The sequence below is a fragment of the Lacerta agilis genome, chromosome 2 (genome assembly GCF_009819535.1).
Source record: "Lacerta agilis isolate rLacAgi1 chromosome 2, rLacAgi1.pri, whole genome shotgun sequence".
Taxonomy (NCBI): Eukaryota; Metazoa; Chordata; class Lepidosauria; order Squamata; family Lacertidae; genus Lacerta; species Lacerta agilis.
Window position 1 is genome coordinate 117,530,971 of NC_046313.1, and position 27,907 is coordinate 117,558,877.

Sequence of the window (27,907 nt, forward strand, 5' to 3'; positions counted from 1 at the left end):
AGATTGTGAGACAGGTTTTGCCATTCTATGGGTGGACACCCCATTCGATATTGGGGAAAGGATTTCTTGTGTCCTGACTTTCTTCTTTTCGGCTCACTACACCTGAGGCTTCTTGTTGCATGTTACCTAAGACATATGAAACTAATAAGTACCTGTATGTACTTTTAAGGATGAGGGGCATCTTAAAAAAACAAAAAAAAGACATTACCCGGAATCCTTCAAGGAAATCACTGTTCCCACCGAAGAGTCCTTGCAATAGACCTTCCTCCTTCCTAAGCCCTACTCATTCCCATGTTGGGGTTAGAACTATTTAGGCTTTGATCTGAAATCAAACAAGATACAAATCTTCCTTCTCTTCAAAGGTCACCTATGCTTTTGTGTCTCATGTTCTGAATGATAAGAGGCATTTCCCCTTTTTCTACCGGATGGTCCCCAAAGAAGAGACCTTGTACCCAGGGATTGTCAAGCTGCTCCAGCACTTCCGATGGACATTGATTGGTCTCATTGCACCAGACACCAACAATGGAGAGAGGTTCCTGAAGAGTTTGACGCCGGTGCTCATCAAGAGCGGGGTCTGTGTTGTCATCTCACAAAGCATCTATGGACTGAAGACAAATGCGGTAAAAATGGATATTCCTCTATTCCAGAAGTGGAGGCAAGTGAATGTATTTGTTTACTATGGGGAAATGACTTCTTTCATCAATGGACTACAAATTATACAACAGATGTTTGACATTTTGATTAAATCCATTGTTGGGAAAATCTTCATCACAACAGTTATTTGGGATGTCTCCATGGAGCTGATGTATAATGACATATCTTTCCAATACATCCATGGTATATTTTCCTTCCTCACTGAGACAAGCAAAAGAGCAAAAAGCGGTGATTTTCTACCCTTTTTCTTTGGTATTAAGAAGTTTTGGGAGGGTGCTTTTAATTGTTCCTATTCAAAGCATGCATTCTCAGTGAAAGGTTGGACAAGATGTAGAGAGAGAGAGAAACTGGAGAGGCTTCCCCAAGACGATCTGGAAAGAATCCTCTCTCTAGACAGCTACAGGATCTACAACACTGTCCAAGTCATGGCAAATGCCTTACATGCTGCATATTCATCTAGATCTAAGCAGAGGGCAACCCAGAGAATGGGACTTCAGAGGCTACAGCCATGGCAGGTATTTCATTCCCTTCATAGACATCTCAACTGAGCATGACAATCGACTCTAGTGTTGCTGACAGTAAATATTGTGAAGTTTGAAATGATTGGTACCTGAAGAACTGGAAGCATTCATTTCCTTTTGGAAATGAATTATTACATAGAAATATTATTCAATCTCTACTTGCAGAATGCTTCATAACAGAATGAAAACATCAAATAGACATCATGTCTTGTGCTGTCCAGCACAGGTTCAGCACAGGTTGGGCATCTCTCTCTCTCTCTCTCTCTCTCTCTCTCTCTCTCTCTCTCTCTCTCCTGCCTTACAGCCTCCAAGCTGCTTACTTTACCTTCAGGAGAGCTTCAGTTACATATTGACTCCATTGAGTTTGGGAAGTAAAGACAAAAAGGCAACTCCCTTCAAAAAGGAGATATTGCAATCCAATACCTTCATCACATGATCTAAGGTTACAACACTCACATGTTAGCTGGCAGAGAACAACAACCAGCTAGTTAATCTTAATCGCAGCAAGAGCCCAAAGCTCTTTCAAAAAAAAAAAAAAAAACTACCGTGAAAAAGCCTCAAGGTTTGCAAAACACATTAGCCATTTTCCATTTTAAACCTTCCTTAATACATTTTTTCATTTCTGTGTAAATTAAACCAATTATACTTAACACATAGATTTCCATAGTCATTTTCTTGGGATTAGAATCTGGAAAACTTTGAGAATCCCTACTTTAGAACATAGAGAGCTTCTCATCACCAAAAAATGTGGGATGTAGTAGCGAGCTTAAATTTGGCAAGCAGTTGTTAAACATCGAGAGCTGCCCATTACACAGCCCCCCAAGTAACTGCCCCCATCCTGTGCCCAATTCTCCTTTGGAATTATTTTTGCAGGGGAGATGACATTGATCAGGCTGTCTCTAACCTCTGTTCCTTTGACACCCGCTTGACTCTGCTCCCTCCACCAAACTCCTGCCTTTTTTATTATTTAAAAAATGCATCAGAAATGTGGAGAACTGAATTTAAGATTAGGATGTGTATGTGAGAGAAAATAGTAGGAATCAAAATAGTAGGAATCCATTGCTATTTGAGTCTGCAACCAACGCTAAGCAAATGGGAAGAGGATTTTCAGTATGCAATCCATTATTATTATTAGATAATTTTTATTAAGATTTCAATCTAACAATACTAAATAAACATTTTACAAACTCAAAAATATCCAATGATTTCCCTTCTTCTCCTTCCATGGTTCATTTTACATCCATCAAACATTATTTACGCAATTGAATTTATCTTAATGCTGCCAGCGTTTTCAGCTGTATAGAGTTATTTTCCATATATTCAATAAATGCTTTCCACCCTCTTTCAATGTATGTTCTTCTTGCTTTCTTATTCTATATGTTAAATCTGCAAGATCTGCATTTTCTGTCCACTTAAGTTGCCAATCCTCTTTAGCTGGGACCTCGCTCACTTTCCATTCCTGGGCTAGCAAAACAGGGGACTATGCTTTCCTTTATTCTAAATGCTCCCATCTTTTCTTCTGTTCCAGCTCCACCCTTTCCTCGGAAACACCCTGTTCTACAATTCTTCCATGGACAGAGTGTATTTGGATGAGAACGGGGAGCTGGCTGCCGACTTGGACATTGTGAACTGGGTGGTGTTTCCCAATAATTCCGTCCTCAGAGTCAGGTTTGGGAGTATCGACAGACAGGGAACCCTACACCTGAAGTACTCCATCGACCAGGAGGTCATTGTGTGGCCTGAGTGGCTCAATCAGGTGGTGGAGAGGGGGGAATCGTGCCTGTCATTTTGCTATCTTTTCTTTAAGCTCTAATAAGTGCTCCCTGTTCTGTGGGCTGCTTCCCTCAGTTGCCTGTCAACTCCAGCATTGGGCTGTCATTCAAGATAGTTCCTGCAGCTCCTCTGGTCAGCTGGGTGTCAAAAGAGGGTTCCTGCTAAACTGTGTTGTGAATAGCTCATGGCCCATATACAGAACTTTATTTAATGGAGGTGCTTTGTTTTTTCATGAATGTAATCATGAATAATTCATTTAATAGATAGTGATGGCAGATGCTTAGTTTCAAGCTATAGTCCAGATGCTACAGCATATGACAACATACTATGCCTCAAACAACAATTCTCATTGTCACTCTTTGTCTTTGTGCCTAGACCCTTCCTACTTCCAGGTGTGTGGAAAGCTGTCGCCCTGGATCCGTCAAGGTGATTCAGGAAGGGAAGCCTCTTTGCTGTTATGAGTGTCTTCCCTGTGCAGAAGGGACCATCTCCACTCAGGAAGGTGGGTGACTCCAAAGGAAAGGCTGGCCTTGGGGAAGAGAGAAGGGTTCAGTCAGGAATGTTTCAAAAGCATTTCTGGGAAGGATAAGGCTGGTATGCTACATGTGTGGGAGTGAACTGGGTGATTCAAATTATTGTTGTTGTTGTTATTATTATTATTATTATCATCGGCATCATCAATCTGTTTTGATGATTATAGTTTATGATATTCTTCTAAAATGTTTCACCATCATCATAATCATCATCATCACCATCACCATTATATATATATATATGTATAGTCAACTGATTGGGATAGCAAGATATAATCATATCAATCACGAAATGCCTGCCCACCAAAATCCCACTCCTTAACCCTACTACTCATCCTTACTCCAAAAAAAACCACCTTTTATCAAATGTAAAGGATGGAGGTCTAAACTACGGACCCTCTTGGGCTTGTTGATCGGAAGATCGGCAGTTGGAAACCACATGACGGGCTGAGGTCTCGTTTCTCTGTCTCAGCTTCTGCCATCCTAGCAGTTCAAAAGCACACCAGTGCAAGTAGATGGATAGGTGTCACTGCAGCGGGAAGGTAAACAGTGTTTCCATGTGCTCTGGCAATTGTCATGGTGTCCCTTTGCACCAGAAGCGGTTTAGTCATGTTGACCACATGACCCAGAAAGCTGTCTCTGGACAAACACTGGCTCCCTTGGCCTGAAGCAAGATGAACGCTTTACCTTTACCTTAAGGAGGGAGAGTTTTATGGGCCTTGGGTAGATATTAGACTTCTGCACAGACCCCTGATCCTCCTTTTGGCCCTACTATAGGGGGCTCCAAGCAGCCCAAACTGCCAGAGGCCAAGCTGGGGATCCCTAGTCCTGGAATCTGTCCCAAATTTCTTCAGGGGTAGAGCTAATGTTCAGAAAAACCTAATTAAAAATCTGTAGTGATCTGTGGCTTTCTCAGAGTGACTGGGTCTACAACTGAATCTCTCCCAAGAGGCTGAATACTGCTCAGGGCTTGGCCGAATCCAGTGTAGTAGACATTACCCTCTCTCACTCTCTCTCTTTTGCAGATGCAGACCATTGCAAAAAATAGAAGCAGTAGAAGCAGTATAATGTGGACCATCTTTTGCCTCCCAGGAACAAGCACCTCCTTTATGATTGCTCCCTTCCAAGAATTGGAAACCTTTTGTTGTGGTGCTTGCTAGATGCAATGGCTTTCTTCTTACTAACGGAGCCCTGCAAAGGGATCACATCTGAAGTGGAGAGAAGTCAAGCCAACCTCATTCTGATATCTGACCTAAATCTCAGCCCTCCCAAGTTTTGGGTGGTTCACGAGGCATTTATCTGCCAGACCTTTCTGGCTCAGATTCATAACATCACGTTTAGTGGACTCAGATGTGATCTTTGGAAGCAAAAAAACAACAACCCCACACACTATCATTTTGATAATTATATGGAGAAGTAGTACCACCTCTGCAAGTTCCTAAACTCTTTGTACAGCTCCACCTGCCACTGTAGGGCTGGAGAAAAACATATTTGCGAAAACTCCAAAATCTGGCTCCAAACTGTGAGGTGCAAATGCCAAAGAATGGCGAAAAAGGCCAGGATTAAGAGTTACAATTAACCTGAACTATCATACGTCAGCTCTGGATGAATCCTGTTGCCAGCTGGCATTGGTTTTCTTTTCTTTTTTTCTTTTTTTTCTTTTCAAATAATATTTATTCCTTTTGAAAATAAGCATACAAAAACGTAAAAAGCATACAAAAGACTTTAAAAAAAAACATTAAAAGATTCTTTCTCCTCCTCTAACTTTCTTTAACAATGTTAGCTGATTTCCGTCAGTCCTTCCCATCTGATTTTCATTGTTAAATCATCATTAGCAGTTTGGTTCATCATCATACTTAACATATTAATAATAATTACCAATTTAGCTATTATTGACCTATATTATTACTTCACCATAAAAAATCAAAAACAAAAGTACCATACTAAAATCAACCTTCATGCTGTAAACCTATAACTCTTCCTCTACCAGTCCATAATTCTATATATTGCAATACTTTTTTCAAATAAGCTTTGAATTTCTTCCAATCTTCTCCCACCGCATCTTCTGTCTGTTCGCGCAGTCTCCTCATCAGTTCAGCAAGTTCCATAAAGCCCATCATCTTCATTTGCCATGCGTCTATGGATGGTATCTCATGTGTCTTCCAGTTTTTGGCAAGAAGTAGTCTAGCAGCTGTTGTGGCTTACAAAAAGAATGTAATGTCCTTTTTGGGGATTTCTCCTCCAATAAATCCAAGTAAAAAGGCTTTTTAGCAAATGTTTTTTTGAACACCTTTTTCATTTCGTTATAAATCTTTTCCCAGAAGTTTTTTTACTTTGGGGCAGGTCCACCACATGTGGGAAAAAGTACCTTCCTTCTCTTTACATTTCCAACATTTATTATCAGCTGTATAGTGCATCTTGACTAATTTAACAGGTGTTAAGTACCACCTATACATCATTTTCTTCATGTTTTCTTTCAGAGCAGTACACGCAGTAAAATTCATACCTGTTTTCCACATCTCTCCCAGTCATTCAGCATTATATTGTTACCCACATCCTTTGGCCAATCAGTCATAACAGATTTAACTTGTTCATCTTTTGTATGCCACTCCAGTAATAAATTATACATTTTAGAAAGATTTTTTGTCTTAGTCTCTAACAATTCCAATTCCAATCTGGATTTTTCAGATTGAAAACCTGTATTTCTACAGTCATACTTAAACATCTCATTTATTTGGTGATATTGTAAGCAATCATTTAATTTCTCTTTAAGTTGTTCATATGACTTCAATTTATATTTATCTTCACACTCTAACAGCAGATCGCTATATTTTAACCGCTTGGTTTCCGTGTTCAATCTTTTACGGGCCTTAGCCTCCAATGGTGAAATCCACCTAGTTGTTTTCCTCTCCAGTAAATCTTTATATCTAATCCAAACTTTAAACAATGATTTTCTTATTATATGGTTCTTAAAACCTTTGTGTGCCTTTATCTTATCATACCACAGATATGCATGCCATCCAAAAACATTGTCATGACCTTCCAAGTCCAACAAGTCTGCATTTTCCAATGTACACCATTCCTTCAACCAACAAAGAGCAGCAGCTTCAAAGTATAACTTTAAATCTGGCAGGGCAAATCCACCTCTTTCTATAATTCTGGGCTTCTTCTCCTGCCAGGTAAATTTAGATAGCCTCTTCTGCCACTCTCTGAAACATTTCATGTTGTCCACTATTGGTATTACTTGGAATAAAAACAGCATTTTAGGCAGCACATTCATTTTCACAGCAGAAATTCGGCCTGACAAAGATAACTTCAAATTGGACCAAGTATCTAAATCTCTCTTAATTTCATTCCATACTTTTTCATAATTATCTTTAAACAGATTTAAATTTTTAGAAGTCATATTTACACCTAGATCATAGCTGTCAACTTTCGGACTGAAAATAAGGGATCAACAGCCTCATCTTTCCGGGGGACAGTCACATGTCAGTGGTGGGCGGATCCAGAAGCAAAAGTGGGCAGAGCAGTAATGTAAACTCCATATTTGTACATCGTGCGAGTGCAGTAGTTCCTACATACGGACATGTTTGCCAGGCCTCCAAGCAAGAGGCGTTAATTATCAGAGTTCAAGGTCACATTCCAACCAGGGAAAACCACAGGCTGCGAAGCAAGACCAGTGAGAATTGTGGCCTAGAAAGAGTCCTGAATTATAATATAAAAGAGAGAAAGAATCTTGAATCCAGATTGAGAGGCCTGCAGAACTGCATTGCCCACCCCCCAGGCCTAAGTTTCCACACTTCACTGCAACACTGAACAAGGTTTACTACAAAGGCAAGCGCATCAGCTGCATATTATACAGGACTTGCAAAACTTAATTGCCCGATTCTAGGAATTTATTTCTTGTTTGCAGAACTTGGGAGCTTTGTAAAAGAGCCTCCTTCCTATGTTGCAGGCACAAAAGGAAGCAGGCCTGCGTTTTTGGTTCAGCTGCAGTTTTATTTGGGCAACAGAGTTTTCAAAGTCCACTGTTAAAGTGCCACCTTTGCCCCTTTCCCCAGTTCAGCTCACGCACATATATTCTGTAAACTACAATGCTCAGCGGCAGAGCATTTCCATTGCACGCAGAAGGCCCCAGGCACAATCAACATCATCTGCAGGAACAACAGAATTTTGAATTCAGAAGAGGTCCCCCAAAGGTCATCCAGACTAGCCCTTGCTCACTGCAGGATCTTGCCCATTCTCTATGCTCATATGTTTAAAAGAGATGAAGCAGAACCCTCAATATGTCAGCAGTCGTTCACGCAACATGAGGGGCAGGGGAACGTGTTCCAGATGTTGTTGGAACCCAACTCTCACCAGCCTCGGCCAGCAGGACCAATGGTCAGGGATGGCAGGCGTTTGCCCCCCCCCAAAAAACAAACAAAGAGGAGGGCCAGTTTTTCCACCCCCTCCCTAATCAATTCCCCTGTCAAAAACATAACAAAACCCACACTCTCTTTCCAGATGACATAAAAGCTCAAGCGACGTGAAAGGGATTAGAAAGTTGATCCTGGCAAAGGGACGAGCAGTTGAGGGGGGGAGCAGGCAAACCTCCCCAACCCAAATTCTCTGGATCCATTCATGCATCACAAGCAGTGCAGAGCAGTAGTTAGAGCGTCAGACTAGGATGTGGGAGTTGTTGTTGTTGTTCAGTCATTCAGTCGTCTCCGACTCTTCGTGACCCCATGGACCAGAGCACGCCAGGCACGCCTATCCTTCACTGCCTCTCGCAGTTTGGCCAAACTCATGTTAGTAGCTTCGAGAACACTGTCCAACCATCTCATCCTCTGTCGTCCCCTTCTCCTTGTGCCCTCCATCTTTCCCAACATCTGGGTCTTTTCCAGAGAGTCTTCTCTTCTCATGCGGTCGCCAAAGTACTGGAGCCTCAACTTCAGGATTTGCCCTTCCAGTGAGCACTCAGGGGTGATTTCCTTCAGAATTGATAGGTTTGATCTTCTTGCAGTCCATGGGACTCTCAAGAGTCTCCTCCAGCACCATAATTCAAAAGCATCAATTCTTCGGCGATCAGCCTTCTTGATGGTCCAGCTCTCACTTCCGTACATTACTACTGGGAAAACCATAGCTTTAACTATACGGACCTTTGTCGGCAAGGTGATGTCTTTGCTTTTTAAGATGCTGTCTAGGTTTGTTATGGCTTTTCTCCCAAGAAGCGCATGTGGGAGACCAGGCTTCAGATCCCTAACCTACCTCATGGGGTGGTTGTTAGGACAAAATGGAGAATGGTGCATGGGAGGGGAGAGAACCATGCACGCCAACCTCCTGGAGCTCTTTGGAAGATAAAGCGGAACAGAAATGGAATAAACAAGCCCATTCTTCCTCTGTTTGGCCCACCTGATCCCATCCTGCTGCCACGTGTGAGTCAGCCTTGGCTCCACAGGAACTTGCTGGCACTGTTGCTTCCACCCGAGCGCGACGCCGCTTGCAAAGGCGTGCTGGGTGCGAAGCAGAGGCCACAGGAGCTTCTCACTGTACAGCCCGGTGCCTTTTGCAGAAGCAGCTGCAGCCATTGCAACCTCCCTGCCTGCCTGGGCCAGGGGAGGAGCAGGAGGAGGAGCGGCGGATCTGCACGGTGCCGACCCCTGCTGGCTGACAAAGGACAGCCGAAAACTGCTTTTCTACTACAGTGGTACGGTGCCTTAGTTCTCAAACATAAACACAGTCTACGCTGCAGTAATCCCCCTTTGAAATCCGGTAAATATACGGGATATCAACAATCTGGGACAGCAGCGGGAAACGTCTTGGAATAAGGGAGTTTCCCACAAAAAAGGAAGGGTTGACAGCTATGACCTAGTTACAGGTGGGTAGCCGTGTTGGTCTGCCATAGTCAAAACAAAATAAAATAAAGTGGTGCCTCGCAAGACGAAATTAATTCGTTCCGCGAGTGCTGTCGTATAGCGAAAATTTCGTCTTGCGAAGCATGGTCGGAGGAAGCGCGGCTTTATGGGGGGGAACCGCAAAAAGTTTTCGTTTTGCGAGTTGCGGCCCTGGGGAAATTCGTCTTGCGAGTCACCCTTTCGTTAGCGAATGCCTTTCGTCTAGCGAGTTTTTCATCTAGCGAGGCATTCGTCTAGCGAGGTACCACTGTAAAAAATTCTTTCCAGTAGCTCCTTAGAGACCAACTAAGTTTGTTCTTGGTATGAGCTTTCGTGTGCATGCACACGAAAGCTCATACCATGAACAAACTTAGTTGGTCTCTAAGGGGCTACTGGAAAGAATTTTTTTATTTTATTTTGTTTTAGCTATGACCTAGATACTTCACCTTTTTGACAAAATTCAAACCTGTAATTTCCTCCTATTTCTCCATTTCTTCTGTAGTTAGACTTTTCAGTTTTGTTTTTGTTCAACTTAAAACCAGAGAGTTGCCCAAAATCTTGCAACAACTCAAGTGCTTTACAAGCACTAGTTTCAGGGTCCTGCAGAGTCAACACTAAATCGTCTGCAAAGGCTTTTAATGTATATTGCTTCGAACCTACTATAATACCTTGAACTTCTTTGTGTTTCCTTAACATTTCTAGCAATACCTCCAGCACTGAAATAAAGAGTGGAGAGGAGAGAGCACACCCTTGCCTGTTCCCTTTTTTTAACTCTAAGCTCTTCTGACACCACATTATTTAGAATAATTTTTGCTTTCTGCTCAGAATATATTGCATTAATACCATTTATAAAACTTTGTCCAACCTCCATATTAAACAAGTTCATCTTCATGAAACTCCAAGATACATTATCAAAGGCCTTCTCAGCATCAATAAACATAAACATAGCTTTACAGTCCTTTTTAGCCTCTAACATTTCCAAAATGTCAATAACATTATGAACATTATCTTTCATATGTCTCCCAGTCAGGTGGTTTTTTGGTTTTTTAACAAATTTCCCCCCACTGATGCCAGCTTAAGTTAGGGCTACTCAAATGAATTTCAGAGGTGAAAGGGGGAACTGAATGGTTTTGCAAAGACAGAGGCGATTCAGCAGATTTTTTTGTAAGTTTATTGTTTTGTTTTTGTTCTTGTTTTTATTATACACTTTTTGGTCTTATCCTGTATTTTTATGCTGTGAACCACCCTGAGATCATCGGTTGAAGGGCAGTGTACAAATTTAATAAAGAAACAGACAAACAAACAAACACTTGGACTTATAAAAAAGCTTTCAACAAGGTGCCTCCTGAGTAAGCTTAGTAGTCATGGAATAAGAGAAGAGGTCCTCTTGTGGATCAGGAATGGAAGTTGCTTGAAGCAAAAAATAGTATTAAGTGGATAGTCCTTCAAATGGTAGTGTGTGGTGCCACATGCTCTTGACCAAAAGCCCACAAGGAAAATCTGGTGACATCATTTTGCAACAATGAGAGATCCTGCACCAGCCCCAAGGGCAGTCCCAGAAAGAGTGCATTGCAGTAGTCCAGCTCCAAGTTTACCAATGCTGCATGTCTTTACACTTTCCTGGGCAACCAGCCAGGAACCGCTGATAGCATCCTGACATTGGGTATGTTTATCCTGCATAGAGGCCTACATTTGTTACTTTCATTTCTACTCACTCCCATGCCAGAGAGGGCATTGTATAATTAGATGGCTATTTTTCTAAAATTAAGAAAATTAACAGAAGTGACAGTGGACATCCTTCTTCCATTCCACAACTGATTACAAAATTTCGGTGATGTGATTTCCCTATGATCTATGTGATCTATATCTTCCAAAGTGTTTACAAATTTTCAGCCATATCCAAATTTCATAACTACTTCCATTAAGTTGGTTGGTTCTACAAGATCAAATGAGGGTAATGATTTTTTAAATTGAAACATTATTTTTCAAGAACATCACTTCCCTACATTCTTGAAAAAGAATATTTTAAGAATCAGGTGCTATCTTTAGTTTTTGCTGTCAGGTTCTCCTTTGTGTTCAGATCAGATCTCAGCACAATAATGTAGCATTTGGGAATAAAGATGCAGCCCAGGAGCCCAGCACTGGAGGCCAAGATGGAGAAGACCTGCACGGCTACCATGTATTTCCCCTTGGTGCTCAGGTAGGTGGGCACAAAGGAGACCCAGACACTGCAGAAGACCAGCATGCTGAAGGTGATCAGCTTGGCTTCATTGAAGGATCCTGGAAGCTTCCTGGCCAGGAAAGCCACCGTGAAACAGATGGCAGCCAGGAAGCCCATGTAACCGAGGGCAGAATAAAACATGGCAAGAGACCCTTCATTGCACTGCAGGATGATCTCTCCAGGCTGGGAGTGCATGTCAGAGTCTGGGAATGGTGGCGAGATCCCCAGCCACATCATGCAGATGACAACTTGGACACAGGAACAGGAAATGACAATGGAGTTGGCCAGACTCTTCCCCAGCCATCTCCTTACTGTGTTCCCTGGCTTGGTGGCCATGAAGGCCAGAACCACAGTGATGGTTTTTGCCAACACACAAGAAACAGCAACAGAGAAGATGATGCTGAAGGCCGTTTGTCGGATAAGGCAGGTCCCTTTCCTTGGCCTCCCAATGAACAGGAAGGAGGACAAAAAGGAAAGCAGGAGGGAGACAAGGAGGATGTAGGAGAGGTCCCGGTTGTTGGCTTTGACTATGGGAGTTTCGTTGTATTTAATGAAGATTCGTAAAACAAAGCTTGCTGTTAAGGACCCCAGTAGGGCAAGGGAAATTAGGACAACCCCCAGATATTCTTCATAGGCTAGGAAGGTGATAATCTTGAACACACATTGATCTCGGTCCTTGTTTGGATGCTGATTATCTGGGCATTTTTTGCAATGGTCTGCATCTGCAAAAGAGAGTGAAAGAGAGTAATGTCTACTACACTGGATTTGGCCAAGCCTGAGCAGTATTCAGTGTCTTGGGAGGTTGGGCACGTTGGAGCCCCCTATACCAGGGCCAGAAGGAGGGTCAGGGGTCTGTGCAGAAGTCTAATATCTATCCTAGCTCAATAACAACCTCCCTCCTTAAGGTAAAGGTAAAGGTAAAGCGTTCATGTCACTTCAGTCCAATGGAGCCAGTGTTTGTCCACAGACAGCTTTCTGGGTCATGTGGCCAACATGACTAAACCGCTTCTGGTGCAAAGGGACAGCATTACGAATGCCAGAGCACACAGAAATGCTGTTTACCTTCCAAGAGCAGTGGCACCTATCCATCTACTTGCACTGGTGTGCTTTTGAACTGCTAGGATGGCAGAAGCTGAGACAGAGAAACGAGACCTCAGCCCATCGCGTGGGCTTCCCATCTTCCAATCAACAAGACCAAGAGGCTCCGTGATTTAGACCTCCCTCCTTTACATTTGATCAAAGGTATTTTTTGGAGTAAAGATGAGTAGTAGCACTAAGGAGTGGGATATGGGTGGGCAGGGATTTAGTGATTGATATGATTATATACTGCTTTCCCAATCAGTTGACTATATATATATATTATGGTGATGGTGATGGTGATACATTTTAGAACAATTCATAAACTATGAAACAGATTGATGATGTTGATGATGATGATGATGATGATGATGATGATGATGATGATAATAAAGAATCACCCAGTTCACTCCCAGACATGAAGCATACCAGCCTTATCCTTCCCAGAAATGCTTTTGAAACATTCCTGACTGAACCCTTCTCTCTTCCCCAAGGCCAGCCTTTCCTTTGGAGTCACCCACCTTCCTGAGTGGAGATGGTCCCTTCTGCACAGGGAAGACACTCATAACAGCATAGAGGCTTCCCTTCCTGAATCACCTTGATGGATCCAGGGCGACAGCTTTCCACACACCTGGAAGTAGGAAGGGTCTAGGCACAAAGACAAAGAGTGACAATGAGAATGTTGTCATCTGCTGTAGCATCCGGATTATAGCTTGAAACTAAGCATTTGCCATCACTATCTATTAAATGAATTATTCATGATTAAATTCAGGGGGGGAAACAAAGCACTTCTATTAAAAAAAGTTCTGTATATGGGCCATGAGCTATTCACCACTGATATAAATAAATACATGTAACAACAGAAAAGCAAGGAACCCCCCTTTCCCCATACATACAGTTTAGCAGGAACCCTCTTTTGACACCCAGCTGGGCAGAGAAGCTGCAGGAACTATCTTGAATGACAGCCCAATGCTGGAGTTGACAGGCAACTGACGGCAGCAGCCCACAGAAGAGGGAGCACTTATTAGAGCTTCAAGAAAAGACAGCAAAATGACAGGCACGATTCCCCCCTCTCCACCACCTGATTGAGCCACTCGGGCCACACAATGGCCTCCTGGTCGATGGAGCACTTCAGGTCTGGGGATCCCTGTCTGTCGATACTCCCAAATCTGACTCTGAGGACGGACTTATTGGGAAACACCACCCAGTTCACAATGTCCAAGTCGGCAGCCAGCTCCCCGTTCTCATCCAAATATACTCTGTCCATGGAAGAATTGTAGAACAGGGTGTTTCCCAGGAAAGGGTGGAGCTGGAACAGAAGCAAAGATGAGAGCATTTAGAATAAAGGAAAGCATAGTAACCTGTTTTGCTGGCCCAGAAATGGAAAGTGAGCGAGCTCCCAGCTAAAGAGGATTGGCAAATTAAGTGGACAAGATATGCAGAACTTGCAGATTAAACATATAGAATAAAACAGCAAGAAGAACATACACTGAAAGAAGAGTGGAAAACATTTATTGAATATATGGAAAATAGCTGTATGCAGCTGAAAACGCTGGCAGCATTAATGTAGAGTAAGTAATGTTTGATGGATGTAAAAGTGGAAAACTGATTTGAATGGTTACAGTAAAATAAGCAGGGGTGTACGAAATGTAAAATAAACCATGGAAGGAGAAGAAGGGAAGGAACAGAGACAGCCTGATCAATGTCATCTCCCCTGCCAAAAATAATTCCAAAGGAGAATCGGGCACATGATGGGGACAGATACTCAGGGGGCAGTGCAATGAGGCAAGAAGAAGAATAGCAAAGAGAAATGAAAAATATATATGTATTAAGGAAGCTTTAAAATGGAAAATGGCTAATGTGTTTTGTAAACCTTGAGGTTTTTCCATAGTAGTTTTTTTCTAAAGGGCTCCGGCCTTTTCCTGAGATTAAGATTAACTAGCTGGTTGCTGTTCTCTGCTAGCTAACATGTGAGTGTTGTAACCTTAGATCATGTGATGAAGGTATTGAATAGCAATATCTCCTTTTTGAAGGGAGTTGCCTTTTTGTCTTTAGCTCCCAAACTCAATGGAGTCAATATGTAATTGAAGCTCTCCTGAAGGTAAAGCAAACAGCTTGTAGGCTGAAAGACAGGAGAGAGAAAGATAGAGAGAGATGCCGAGCCTGTGCTGGACAGCGCAAGACATGATGTCATGATTTCATGTTTTCATTCTGATCTGCAAGTAAGATTGAATAATATTTCTATGGGCCTGGACAATAATTCATTTCCAGAAGGAAATGAATGCTTCCAGTTCTTATGATTCCAATCATTTCAAACTGCACAATATTTAATATCTGCAACACTACAATTAATTGTCATGCTCAGTTGAGGTGTATATGAAGGAAAAGAAGATACCTGCCATGGCTGTAGCCTTTGAAGTCCCATTCTCTGGGTTGCCCTCTGCTTAGATCTAGATGAATATGCAACATTTAAGGCACGAGCCATGACTTGGACAGTGTTGTAGATCCTGTAGCTGTCTAGAGAGAGGATTCTTTCCAGATCGTCTTGGGGAAGCCTCTCCAGTTTCTCTCTCTCTCTGCATCTTGTCCAGCCTTTCACTGAGAATGCATGCTTTGAATAGGAACAATTAAAAGCACCCTCCCAAAACTTCTTAATACCAAAGAAAAAGGGTCGAAAATCACTGTTTTTTGCCCTTTTGCTTGTCTCAGTGAAGAAGGAAAATATACCATGGATGTGTTGGAAAGGTATGTTATTATACATCAGCTCCACGGAGACATCCCACATAACTGTTGTGATGAAGATTTTCCCAACAATGGATTTAACCACAATGTCAAACACCTGTTGTATAATGAGTAATCCATTGATGAAAGAAGTCATTTCCCCATAGTAAACAAATACATTCACTTGCCTCCACTTGCGGAATAGAGGAAAATCCAGTTTTACTGCATTTGTCTTCAGTCCATAGATGCTTTGTGAGATGACAACACAGACCCCGCTCTTGATGAGCACCGGCGTCAAGCTCTTCAGGAACCTCTCTCCATTGTTGGTGTCTGGTGCAAGGAGGCCAATCAACGTCCATCGGAAGTGCTGGAGCAGCTTGACAATCCCTGGGTACAGGGCTTCTTCTTTGGGGACCATCCGGTAGAAAAAGGGGAAATGCCTCTTATCATTCAGAACATCAGAGACAAAAGCATAAGTGACCTGGGAAGAAAAGGAAGATTTGTATCTTGAAACAAAATAGAAAATTCTTTCCAGTAGCACTTTAGAGACCAATTGAGTTTCTTCTTGGTATGAGCTTTCGTGTGCAGGCACACTTCTTCAGCTACTGGAAAGAATTTTCTATTTTGTTTCGACTATGGCAGACCAACAAGGCTACCCACCTGGATTTGTATCTTGTTTGATTTCAGGTCAAAGCCTAAATATTTCTAACCCCAACATGGGAATGAGTAAGGCTTAGGAAGGAGGAAGGTCTATTGCAAGGACTCTTCAGTGGGAACAGTGATTTCCTTGAAGGATTCCGGGTAATGTCTTTTTTTTTTTTTTAATGCCCCTCATTAATCTCTAAAATGAAGAATATAGTACATACAGGTAGTTCCTAGTTTCGTGTGTCTTAGGTAATATGCAACAGGAGGCCGCAGGCCAAGTGAGCCAAAAACAAGATGGGCATTTAAATTACTTCATCAAGGGAGACCTCTTCAAAGTCAGGACACAACAAATCCTTTTCCCAATATGAAATGGAGTGTCCACCCATAGAATGGCAAAACCTGTCTCACAATCTGGTTAGAATTATTTGGGAATGTCAAGAAGCATATAGATAGAGATGATCTTGATATAGTGTACTTGATCTTTCAAAAAAGCTTTTGACAAGGTAACTCACCAAAACCTCACAGATACGCTCATGGAGTCTGAACCGGAGATAAAATGGAAATTAAAACAGCCGATATCATAATGCTATTATACCTCTCTCCATTCCTACCTGTGGGATTTTATAGATGCCCAACACATTTGAAATCTGGATGGAATTTTGAGAGTCAGACCCTTCGAGAACAGCCAGTAAGTTCGTCTGTTTCCCACAGCTGTAGTTTGGAAAGTTCAGCTGCCCAACTGACAGCATGTCTAGCAAAGCATCATATGTTACCCTTCCATCAAAAAAGTTCTCATGGATGCTGTAGCCCAGGGTGATGTTGGGTAACAGCTTTGGATTCTGGTTGATCTCTTGAATGGCAAACAAGAAGGAGAGGAGCTGCCAGTACTTTGTGGTTGCTTTCCTGGAAAAAAATTATATACATGCCAGCACTGTAACATTCCCCTGTCCCCTTTATGGTTGTCTGTTTTAATTTTGCATTTGCATTTGCATTCACTTATTTATTGCTAGCTGCTTGGAGGAATTAAAAGGACAGCATGGAAATGTCACAAAGAAACAAAAGACCCCTAAAACAACACCCAAAATTACTTCCCCAATCTTACAACAACTTATAACCGTTGCTGCTGTTATTCCCATTTTATCACCCTTTCTATTAAGATGTTTTCCACGGTTTGTCAAGATGTGTGTAACTAGTATAGGGCATTATATAAATTCAAATAATAATAATGATGATGATGATGATGATGCCAGGGGGTTGTTTAAATTGGGATTTAAGACCATGATTAAAAGATCCAGAAAGCACTGTCACTATTCCGCTTTGAGAAAGTAAGTTTTTCCACATGTATAAACTTAAGGCACAAAGACACCCTTATGCTACCATCGTTCACAGAAAATCCCTGCAGAATCAGCCCAAAAGCTCATCTGTTCCAGAATCTAGTTCTCAAGGTGTCCAACCAGATGCACATGCAAAACTGAGAAGCACAAGATCTCTTCCCCCACTTGAGATTCTCAGTTACTGGTACCCAGAGACAAAGTGCCTGTGACAGTGAATGGAGAACATAGACATTGCGACTGGTAGCCACTGAGAGCCCAGACAATGTGATCTTCTTATGTTCTTAAAGGCAGGCAGCAGATAATGAGAAAGGCCCATAAAGTAAGTGGAGATGAGTTGGATTTCATGGAAATGGTAGCATGTGGAACACCAGTAACTCTATCCCCACAAAACATCTTACCAACGAAAGCTAGTGGAAGGAGTCCTGTTGAAGATATGAGTATGAGGCACAGTATTTGTGGCAGAGATGACCCCACTGAGGAGGTGGTCTCCTGGCCTGAAATAATTATGTGAATCTATCTTGTCCCTTTCCAAAGACAAGAGGCATTTTGGCTGCAGTTTCCCACAGTCCCCATAATGCAGTAGAAGCAGTAGAACGAGCACCATCTTTTGCCTCCCAAGAACAAGCAACTCCTTTATGATTGCTCCCTTCCAAGAATTGGAAGCCTTTTGTTGTGGTGCTTGCAAGATGCAATGGCTTTCTTCTTACTAACGGAGCCCTGCAAAGGGATCACATCTGAAGTGGAGAGAAGTCAAGCCAACCTCATTCTGGTACAGTTATCAACTGTCCTAAATCTCAGCCCACCTAAGTTTTGGGTGGCTCACGAGGCATATATATGCCTGACCTTTCTGCCTCAGATCCATAACATCACGTTTAGTGGACTCAAATGTGATCTTTGGAAGCAAAAAAAACCCACGCACACTATCATTTTGATAATTATATGGAGAAGTAGTACCACCTCTGCAAATTCCTAAACTATTTGTGCAGCTCCACCTGCCACTGTAGGGCTGAAGAAAAACATATTTGCGAAAACTCCAAAATCTGGCTCCAAATCGTGAGATGCAAATGCCAAAGAATGGTGAAAAAGGCCAGGATTAAGAGTTACAATTAGCCTGAACTATCATACGTGAGCTCTGACAGAATCCTGTTGCCGGCTGGCATTGGTTTTCTGGTTATTTTAACAAATCCCCCCCCCCACTGATGCCAGCTCATGATAGGGCTACTCTGATGAATTTGAGAGGTGAAAAGGGGAACTCAAATTTTTTGTAAAGACAGAGGCGATTCAGCAGATTTTTTTGGTAGGTTTATTGTTTTGTTTTTGTTCTTGTTTTTATTATACACTTTTTGGTCTTATCCTTTATTTTTATGTTGTGAATCACCCTGAGATCATCAGGTGAATGGCAGTTTACAAATTTAATAAAGAAACAGACAAACCAACACTTGGACTTCCAAAAAAGCTTTCAACAAGGTGCTTCCTGAGTAAGCTTAGTAGTCATGGAATAAGAGAAGAGGTCCTCTTGTGGATCAGGGATGGAAGTTGCAGGAAGCAGAGAATAGTGGATAGTCCTTCAAATGGGGGTGTGTGGTGCCACATGTTCTTGACCAAAAGCTCGCCAGGACAATCTGGCCAACATCGTTTTGCACCAACTAGAGATTCTGCACCAGACCCAAGGGCAGCCCCAGAAAGAGTGCATTGCGGTAGTCCAGCTCCAAGTTTGCCAGTGCTCCAGTGGTCAGGCTATTCCTGTTCACAAACAGCCATAGAGGACACATGGGTCTCTAGTGACAGAGATATATCCAAGAGTACCCCCAAACTATGCACTTGCTCCTTTAGAGGAAGTCCAATTCCATCTAGAAGTTGGAATCCTCCGAAGAGCCTACAAATTGTGTGTCAAGCTCCTGTGTTCCTGTCACTCCCTAAGTGATGAAAAACCAGACAAGACAACAGCACAAATTTGGGTCCGAATAAACCACAACGCTATTGATTACAGATGTGAATGGTTTGGCATAGGCATTGCATATAGCCATTTATTCCACCCCAGTCCATCTGCTGGGGGTGCATCTAAGAGTAATCCACACCTGCCCCCCCATGACCTACATCAAGTAGGGGCAGCCACCGAGGGGTCCCTGTTGTTGGAGTGCTATAGCCCTAGCCCACAGCTACTAGTGTCTTAGATTTTTCAGGTCAAAGTGTACCGATTATTTCGAGATAATTGGTACACTTTGACCTGAAAACTCTAAGACACTAGTAGCTGAGGAAGAATACCGAAACAAGGCCTTGTCTTGGCGTTGTCATCTCATTTGTATTACAAACCTCAAGGAATAAAACTTACAAGAGACTTGAATAATTTATATCTATCAAATCGTTATTTTGGCCTGAGTCCTTGGTGTCCTTTTCGCTTATGCACAACTGCTGCTGTGTGATGACCTCAACTGCATACTATTCAATAGTCCACATTTTACATCACTCCATTTTCTCCGTAGTAATTGCTACATTTCAAGTGTTATTGTACGGGGGTTGCGTTCTGGGTCATCGCACAGCAGCAGTTGTGCATAAGCCCATTTCACATGGAGCCCAACGGCTTCTGGGGACAAAAACGACATGTGGGGCCCTGCTGGGGAGGGTTGCAGCCCGCCTGCGGATTGACCAATTGCACCAGGCTTAGGCATTGCTTTGTCCCACTCCCTGGGCGGATAACTTGAGCTTTTGGTCAAGAACATGTGGCACCCCACCCCCAATTTGAAGGACTATCCACTTAATACTATTTTCTGTTTCCTGCAACTTCCAGTCCTGATCCACAAGAGGACCTCTTCTCTTATTCCAGGACTACTAAGCTTACTCAGGAGGCACCTTGTTGAAAGCTTTTTTGGAAGTCCAAGTGTTTGTTTGTCTGCTTCTTTATTAAATTTGCACACTGCCCTTCATCCGATGATCTCAGCTGCCTGGAACTTCCCAAAACTGTATTGGAGAATCACAGGAGGCGGGAGCCATCCGTATTCCAGATACCAAGAAGCAATCAGGGTGTGTTGCACAATCGAAGTGATGTGAGAACTTTATGGTGCTTGAGCTAAGGACCCTTGTGTTTCTGGAACCCATAGATGGCTGCGGGGACATGCAACAGACCAGGCTTATAGAGAGTTTGCATGAAACCCACAAAAATGGTTAGCTCAATTGGGCCCTTAACTTTAGAAAGGGGGGGGGGTTCCAGGGAGCACGTGGAAGATCAGGGGGAAATCAAAACCCATTCCTCCTCATCAGAATGGATGAGTTGATGACCACTGTAAGCAGATGAAAACATTAGCAGGATTGCTATAACACTTGAAATGTAGCAATTACTACGGAGAAGATGGAGTGATGTAAAATGTGGACTATTGAATAGTATGTAGTTGAAAAGGCTGACAATATGTCCAAAGATTTGGAGAAATCTTTAAATACAGATATGTATGGTTGTATTGTTATAATCTTATACTTGTAAAATCAAATAAAAACTATTTTTTAAAAATTGATGAGTTGGTTGTGCTGAGTGCTCACAGCCCATCCAAAGCAAAACATTCAGGTTCATTGGGCCCTTAAACCAACATGGGGGCTGAAGGGGCCACATAGGTCAGGGGGACTTGAAACCCATTCTTTGTGATCAAGAACAAGCGGAAATTCACATAGGGGGTTCAATCAACCCGCCCTGAAAACAATAGACCTACAGTATTAGGTTCATCCCTCTCTTAAACCAAAATAGGATTTCAGGGGCCACCTGGAAGGTTGGGGGGCTCTAACACATCCCTTGGGATTGCAGGGGGGTGAGATGGTTGTGTACAACTGGCCACCCTCAAAAATAGGTTTGTGGTGACATTTAAAATTAGCCCATTTGAGGTATCCTAAAAGCACGAGTGTGTGGGAAAGAAGGAAGGGCACTAGCCACTTTTCATTGGTGATGCAGGCTGTGTGCTCAATCCCTCTCACCGTCTGCAGCTGTTTAGGGAATTGACAAGACAGGGGATATTTTATGCAACAAACTTTTCAGACTCGGTGAGAGAAATTATGAATCTCTGGGGAAATCCCTGGAGAAATCCCCAGCAAAAATAAGAATATTTATGAGGCGGGGAAGCATCACCCTGGCAACCTTCTCTCTGTGGTTTGAGGAGCAGATGTAGAGATGGAGAAAACATGTTTGCAAAAACTCAGAGAAGCAGCTGTCATATTTTGACATGGGCCAGCATAGGGTGGAAAGGTCAGCTTGGATTTTAAATAGCAATGCACCTTCAACCCAATAACCCCCCTCCCGCCGCCCAAAAATAGCTGCATTTTAAAAGGGCATAGGATGCTGGTCAGGTCAACCAAAGGCCTGGTTAAATTGAAGGTTTTTGCCTGGCGCCTAAAGGTGTATAATGAAGGTGCCAGGTGAACCTCCCTGGGGAGAGCATTCCACAAACGGGGAGCCACAGCCAAAAAGGCCCCGTTCTCGTGTTGCCCCCCCCCCCTCTGCACTTCTCAAGGAGGAGGCACATGAAGAAGGGCCTCAGAAGATGATTTCAGGGTCCTGGTAGGCTCATATGAAAAGAGGCAGTCCTTGAGGTATTGCGGTCCTGAGATCACGCTGACATGCTTCGATCTCCACATCTATAAGCCTGGTCTGTTGCATGTCCCCGCATGCGTGTGTATCTGAAGAAGTGTGCATGCACACGAAAGCTCATACCAAGAACAAACTCAGTTGGTCTTTAAGGTGCTGCTGGAAGGATTTATTTTATTTTATTTTTTTGTTTCGACTACGGCAGACCAACACGGCTACCTATCTCTAACTGGATCTATGATACAGGAAGTGGGTTTGTTTTTTTTGTTTGTTTATTTCTTTTTGAAGTCAAAAAGTCATAACCCTAGTGCATACTCTATTTTTCTTTGTCATATGCAGCAAAAAGGGCAGCTCCCACTCTTCTTGCAGGCTAGCCCTCCCTTCCCTATTTTGCTCTCCTTTGGCCTAACTGCAGCAAAGGTCATTTTCTTTGCTTTCCAGTCCACATAAGCAACAGTTGCCAAGGCTGCCCAGAACTGCCTTGTCCTTCACTGTTTTATCTACCCCCCTCCCCAAGCAACAAGCCTTCATCCTTTCCTCTCCTATCCTCCTCCTCCTCTGTTTCATTGTCATTCCCTTTCCCACAACATTCCCATCACTGTGGAAATGTCTGCCTGGAACCGCACACACACACCCCCCCCCAAGAATAAACTCCCTTCTTACTCCATCCAGTGGAAACATTGGAGGATTTTTCTCAGGAAGTGAAATGAAACAGGGGCAGGGGAAAACTGAATTATTTTTGGGGGGGAGTGGGCAGTTAGAGGTTACAAGTTGAGCGGGTAAGATTCGGGCCAAATGTGGACCTCGGTCCTGTTGTACGTGAATGGGAACCTTAGTTATAGAATTATAGAATCATAGAGTTGGAAGAGACCCCAAGGGTCATCCAGTCCAACCCCCTGCCAAGCAGGAAACACCATCAAAGCATTCCTGACAGACGGCTGTCAAGCCTCCGCTTCAAGACCTCCAAAGAAGGCGACTCCACCACACTCCTTGGCAGCAAATTCCACTGTCGAACAGCTCTCACTGTCAGGAAGTTCTTCCTAATGTTTAGGTGGAATCTTCTTTCTTGTAGTTTGAATCCATTGCTCCGTGTCCGCTTCTCTGGAGCAGCAGAAAACAACCTTTCTCCCTAAGGTCATTTTCTTTGCTTTCCAGTCCACATAAGCAACAGTTGCCAAGGCTGCCCAGAACTGCCTTGTCCTTCACTGTTTTATCTACCCCCTCCCCAAGCAACAAGCCTTCATCCTTTCCTCTCCTCCTCCTCCTCCTCCTCATTTTAAGAACTAATTATTTAGTTCTTAAAATAATTGCCAAACACAGGATTTAGGAAAAATTGAGAGCAAGGTTTTATTGCTGAGCAATAAGGTCCAGTAGAGTCACCTCCAAAAATCTGGACGCCGAGTCAATGTTGTCCATTTATCGATCTCTTCAGATATTACATATTCATACATTGCAGCAAAACTAAACCAATAAGCATTGACATCACCCTTCCTTTTGTCCTTTTAAAGATTACTTCTCTTTTCTTAATTTTAGTTACATTTACCCTATTAGGCGTTCCTATGATCTAAGCTTTATGACTATCCTGTGACTATCAGACAATGGGACTTCATGACATCAATTTGCTTAGTTAGATATATTTGTTCTGCTAACTCAGCTGTAATCCGCAGAAATGATTTCTTACAAAGCACAATCCTAAGGCATGAATGGTTACACAGAATACAAATATAAGCACATAATGATATGTAATGACACAGAATAAGGCAAAGGTGAGATTATATATGTTCCCTTTAGGTAGTCTCACTACAGTCCCTGTGCATATGGTCAGAAGGCGCAAAATGTTAAAAACACCTTGCTGAGAATAAGCAGATGCATAAATACAGGATAACTGGCTTAGTACACCAGAAGCTTAACATCAGTCAACAGTGTGAAGCTGCAACTTTTTAATAGATTAATAATATTGATTACCCTCCCTCATTGTAAGGTCCCTGGGTGTCTCACAACAATTTTAAATACATCATTGAAAACGTTTTTTTATTTAAATATACAATTAGAAAAAAATATGATAAGAAATTTTAACTCCAATAAAAATAATGTTGAAATTTTAGTCTGCTTCAACAGAAGTATAGTGTCCAGATCAAGGGAAGTAACATTTCCACTCGCTTCTGCCCTGGTCAGACCACATCTGGAATACTGTGTCCAGTTCTGGGCACCATAAATTAAGGGGGATCTTGATGAGCTGGCAGGTATGGGGTGGAGGGTGACCAAGGTGACCAAGGGCTCAGAAACTAAACTCTATTTGTAACAGTTGGGGGAGTTGGGTGTCAGGGACGAGACATGGGAGGAATGGGGGAGACCACTTCTCCATCCTGACCCTCCCAGGGAGGAGGAAGAGGAAGACAGTATAGATTTACAACAGGGGTTTGAGGGAAGTCAGAAGGGGGAACTTGGAAAATCATGGGACAGCCAGAGCAACACCCTGCCAACACGTTTTCATTAGAAAGCATTCCTGACCCTCCATCTCCCAGAACCCAGCGAGACTTAAAAGTAGGAGAGCAAAGAGCTCAAAGACAGAGGGCACATAGCAGCACCCATAGAGGACGAGATGACGAATGAGGAAGTGGGAGAGATGGGGGGGAAGAGGTTGACTCAGGACAGCACCATTATCAAAGAGGCTGGGTTCTATAGCCTCTCTCTGTAAAGTTTGAAATAAAAAAGATTGTAACCGTGAACCACTGATAGCATCCTGACATTGGGTATGCTTATTCTGCATAGAGGCCTACATTTGTTATTTTCATTTATACTCACTCCCATGCCAGAGAGGGCATTGTATAATTAGATGGCTATTTTTCTAAAATTGAGAAAAATAACAGGAGTTACAGTGGAAACAAAATCAAAAATTCTTTCCAGTAGCACCTTAGAGACCAACTGAGTTTGTTCTTGGTATGAGCTTTTGTGTGCATGCACACTTCTTCAGATACACCATTCTTCAGATGAATCTGAAGAAGTGTGCATGCACATGAAAGCTCATACCAAGAACAAACTTAGTTGGTCTCTAAGGTGCTACTGGAAAGTATTTTTTACAGTGGTACCTCGCTAGACAAATGCCTCGCTAGACGAAAAACTCGCTAGACGAAAGGCATTCGCTAACGAAAGGGTGACTCGCAAGACGAATTTCCCTATGGCTCATACCAAGAACAGACTCAGTTGGTCTCTAAGGTGCTACTGGAAAGAATTTTTGATTTTGTTTCGACTATGGCAGACCAACACGGCTACCAACCTGTAACAGGAGTTACTGTGGACATCTTTCTTCCGTTCCGCAACTGATTACAAAATTTTGGTGATGTGAATTCCCCGTGATCTATGTGATCTATATATTCCAAAGTTTTTACAGCCAAATCCAAATTTCATAACTACTTCCATTAAGTTGGTTGGTTCTACATGATCAAATGAGGGTAATGATTTTTTAAACTAAAACGTTCGCTACATCAATTCCCTACATTCTTGAAAAATAATCCTAACCTGTTGTATGCTCTTTTCTGTTTGGTGGGGGGTTTGGGGTTTTCTTTTTTGTTTTTATATTTTTGGGTTTTGTTTGTCTCCTTTGCTGGGACAGCGCGGCATGAATTTTATAACCTATTTTAATAATTTTAATAATTTTAATTCTACCCTTTTAATAATGTTACATGGTATTTTGTGTAAAGGTATGGACCTCACAAATCTAATAATAATAAAAAAAGAATCAGATGCTATATATAGTTTTTGCTGTCAGGTGCTTCTTTGTGTTCAGATCAGATCTCAGCACAATAATGTAACATTTGGGAATAAAGATGCAGCCCAGGAGCCCAGCACTGGAGGCCAAGATGGAGAAGACCTGAACAGCTACCATGTATTTCCCCTTTGTGCTCAGGTAGGTGGGCACAAAGGACACCCAAACACTGCAGAAGACCAGCATGCTGAAGGTGATCAGCTTGGCTTCATTGAATGAGTCAGGCAGCTTCCGGGCTAGGAAAGCCACTGTGAAGCAGATGGCAGCCAGGAAGCCCATGTAGCTGAGGGCACTATAAAACATAGCAAGAGACCCTTCATTGCATTGCAGGATGATCTCTCCAGGCTGGGAGTGCATGTCAGTGTCTGGGAATGGTGGTGAGATCCCCAGCCACATCAGGCTGGCCTTGGGGAAGAGAGAAGGGTTCAGTCAGGAATGTTTCAAAAGCATTTCTGGGAAGGATAAGGCTGGTATGCTTCATGTCTGGGAGTGAACTGGGTGATTCTTTATTATTATCATCATCATCATCATCATCATCATCATCATCATCAACATCATCAATCTGTTTCATAGTTTATGAATTGTTCTAAAATGTATCACCATCACCATCACCATAATATATATATATAGTCAACTGATTGGGAAAGCAGTATATAATCATATCAATCACTAAATCCCTGCCCACCCATATCCCACTCCTTAGTGCTACTACTCATCTTTACTCCAAAAAATACCTTTGATCAAATGTAAAGGAGGGAGGTCTAAATCACGGAGCCTCTTGGGCTTGTTGATTGGAATATGGGAAGCCCACGCGATGGGCTGAGGTCTCGTTTCTCTGTCTCAGCTTCTGCCATCCTAGCAGTTCAAAAGCACACCAGTGCAAGTAGATGGATAGGTGCCACTGCTCTTGGAAGGTAAACAGCATTTCTGTGTGCTCTGGCATTCGTAATGCTGTCCCTTTGCACCAGAAGCGGTTTAGTCATGTTGGCCACATGACCCAGAAAGCTGTCTGTGGACAAACACTGGCTCCATTGGACTGAAGTGACATGAACGCTTTACCTTTACCTTTACCTTAAGGAGGGAGGTTGTTATTGAGCTAGGATAGATATTAGACTTCTGCACAGACCCCTGACCCTCCTTCTGGCCCTGGTATAGGGGGCTCCAACGTGCCCAACCTCCCAAGACACTGAATACTGCTCAGGCTTGGCCAAATCCAGTGTAGTAGACATTACTCTCTTTCACTCTCTTTTGCAGATGCAGACCATTGCAAAAAATGCCCAGATAATCAGCATCCAAACAAGGACCGAGATCAATGTGTGTTCAAGATTATCACCTTCCTAGCCTATGAAGAATATCTGGGGGTTGTCCTAATTTCCCTTGCCCTACTGGGGTCCTTAACAGCAAGCTTTGTTTTACGAATCTTCATTAAATACAACGAAACTCCCATAGTCAAAGCCAACAACCGGGACCTCTCCTACATCCTCCTTGTCTCCCTCCTGCTTTCCTTTTTGTCCTCCTTCCTGTTCATTGGGAGGCCAAGGAAAGGGACCTGCCTTATCCGACAAACGGCCTTCAGCATCATCTTCTCTGTTGCTGTTTCTTGTGTGTTGGCAAAAACCATCACTGTGGTTCTGGCCTTCATGGCCACCAAGCCAGGGAACACAGTAAGGAGATGGCTGGGGAAGAGTCTGGCCAACTCCATTGTCATTTCCTGTTCCTGTGTCCAAGTTGTCATCTGCATGATGTGGCTGGGGATCTCGCCACCATTCCCAGACTCTGACATGCACTCCCAGCCTGGAGAGATCATCCTGCAGTGCAATGAAGGGTCTCTTGCCATGTTTTATTCTGCCCTCGGTTACATGGGCTTCCTGGCTGCCATCTGTTTCACGGTGGCTTTCCTGGCCAGGAAGCTTCCAGGATCCTTCAATGAAGCCAAGCTGATCACCTTCAGCATGCTGGTCTTCTGCAGTGTCTGGGTCTCCTTTGTGCCCACCTACCTGAGCACCAAGGGGAAATACATGGTAGCCGTGCAGGTCTTCTCCATCTTGGCCTCCAGTGCTGGGCTCCTGGGCTGCATCTTTATTCCCAAATGCTACATTATTGTGCTGAGATCTGATCTGAACACAAAGGAGAACCTGACAGCAAAAACTAAAGATAGCACCTGATTCTTAAAATATTCTTTTTCAAGAATGTAGGGAAGTGATGTTCTTGAAAAATAATGT

General features: G+C 42.9%; 1 protein-coding gene across 1 annotated transcript; it reads left to right on the plus strand.

Annotated features, from left to right (window-relative positions):
- The first annotated feature begins 1,101 nt into the window (after positions 1 to 1,101).
- Positions 1,102 to 27,850, plus strand: LOC117042580 (vomeronasal type-2 receptor 26-like). Its single transcript, XM_033142119.1, has 4 exons — positions 1,102 to 1,169; positions 2,704 to 2,931; positions 3,324 to 3,450; positions 26,940 to 27,850. Exons 1-4 carry the CDS (start codon positions 1,140 to 1,142, stop codon positions 27,848 to 27,850), a joined length of 1,296 nt encoding a protein of 431 aa, XP_032998010.1. The 5' UTR covers positions 1,102 to 1,139.
- Positions 27,851 to 27,907: the final 57 nt, after the last annotated feature.

Bases quoted from the DNA above. Each gene is read 5' to 3' on its own strand.
- LOC117042580 (XM_033142119.1), top strand. From the start codon at position 1,140: ATGGGACTTCAGAGGCTACAGCCATGGCAG. The intron at 1,170-2,703 runs GTATTTCATTCC...CTTCTGTTCCAG, and splicing joins AGAGGCTACAGCCATGGCAG to CTCCACCCTTTCCTCGGAAA. The intron at 3,451-26,939 runs GTGGGTGACTCC...TCTCTTTTGCAG, and splicing joins GACCATCTCCACTCAGGAAG to ATGCAGACCATTGCAAAAAA.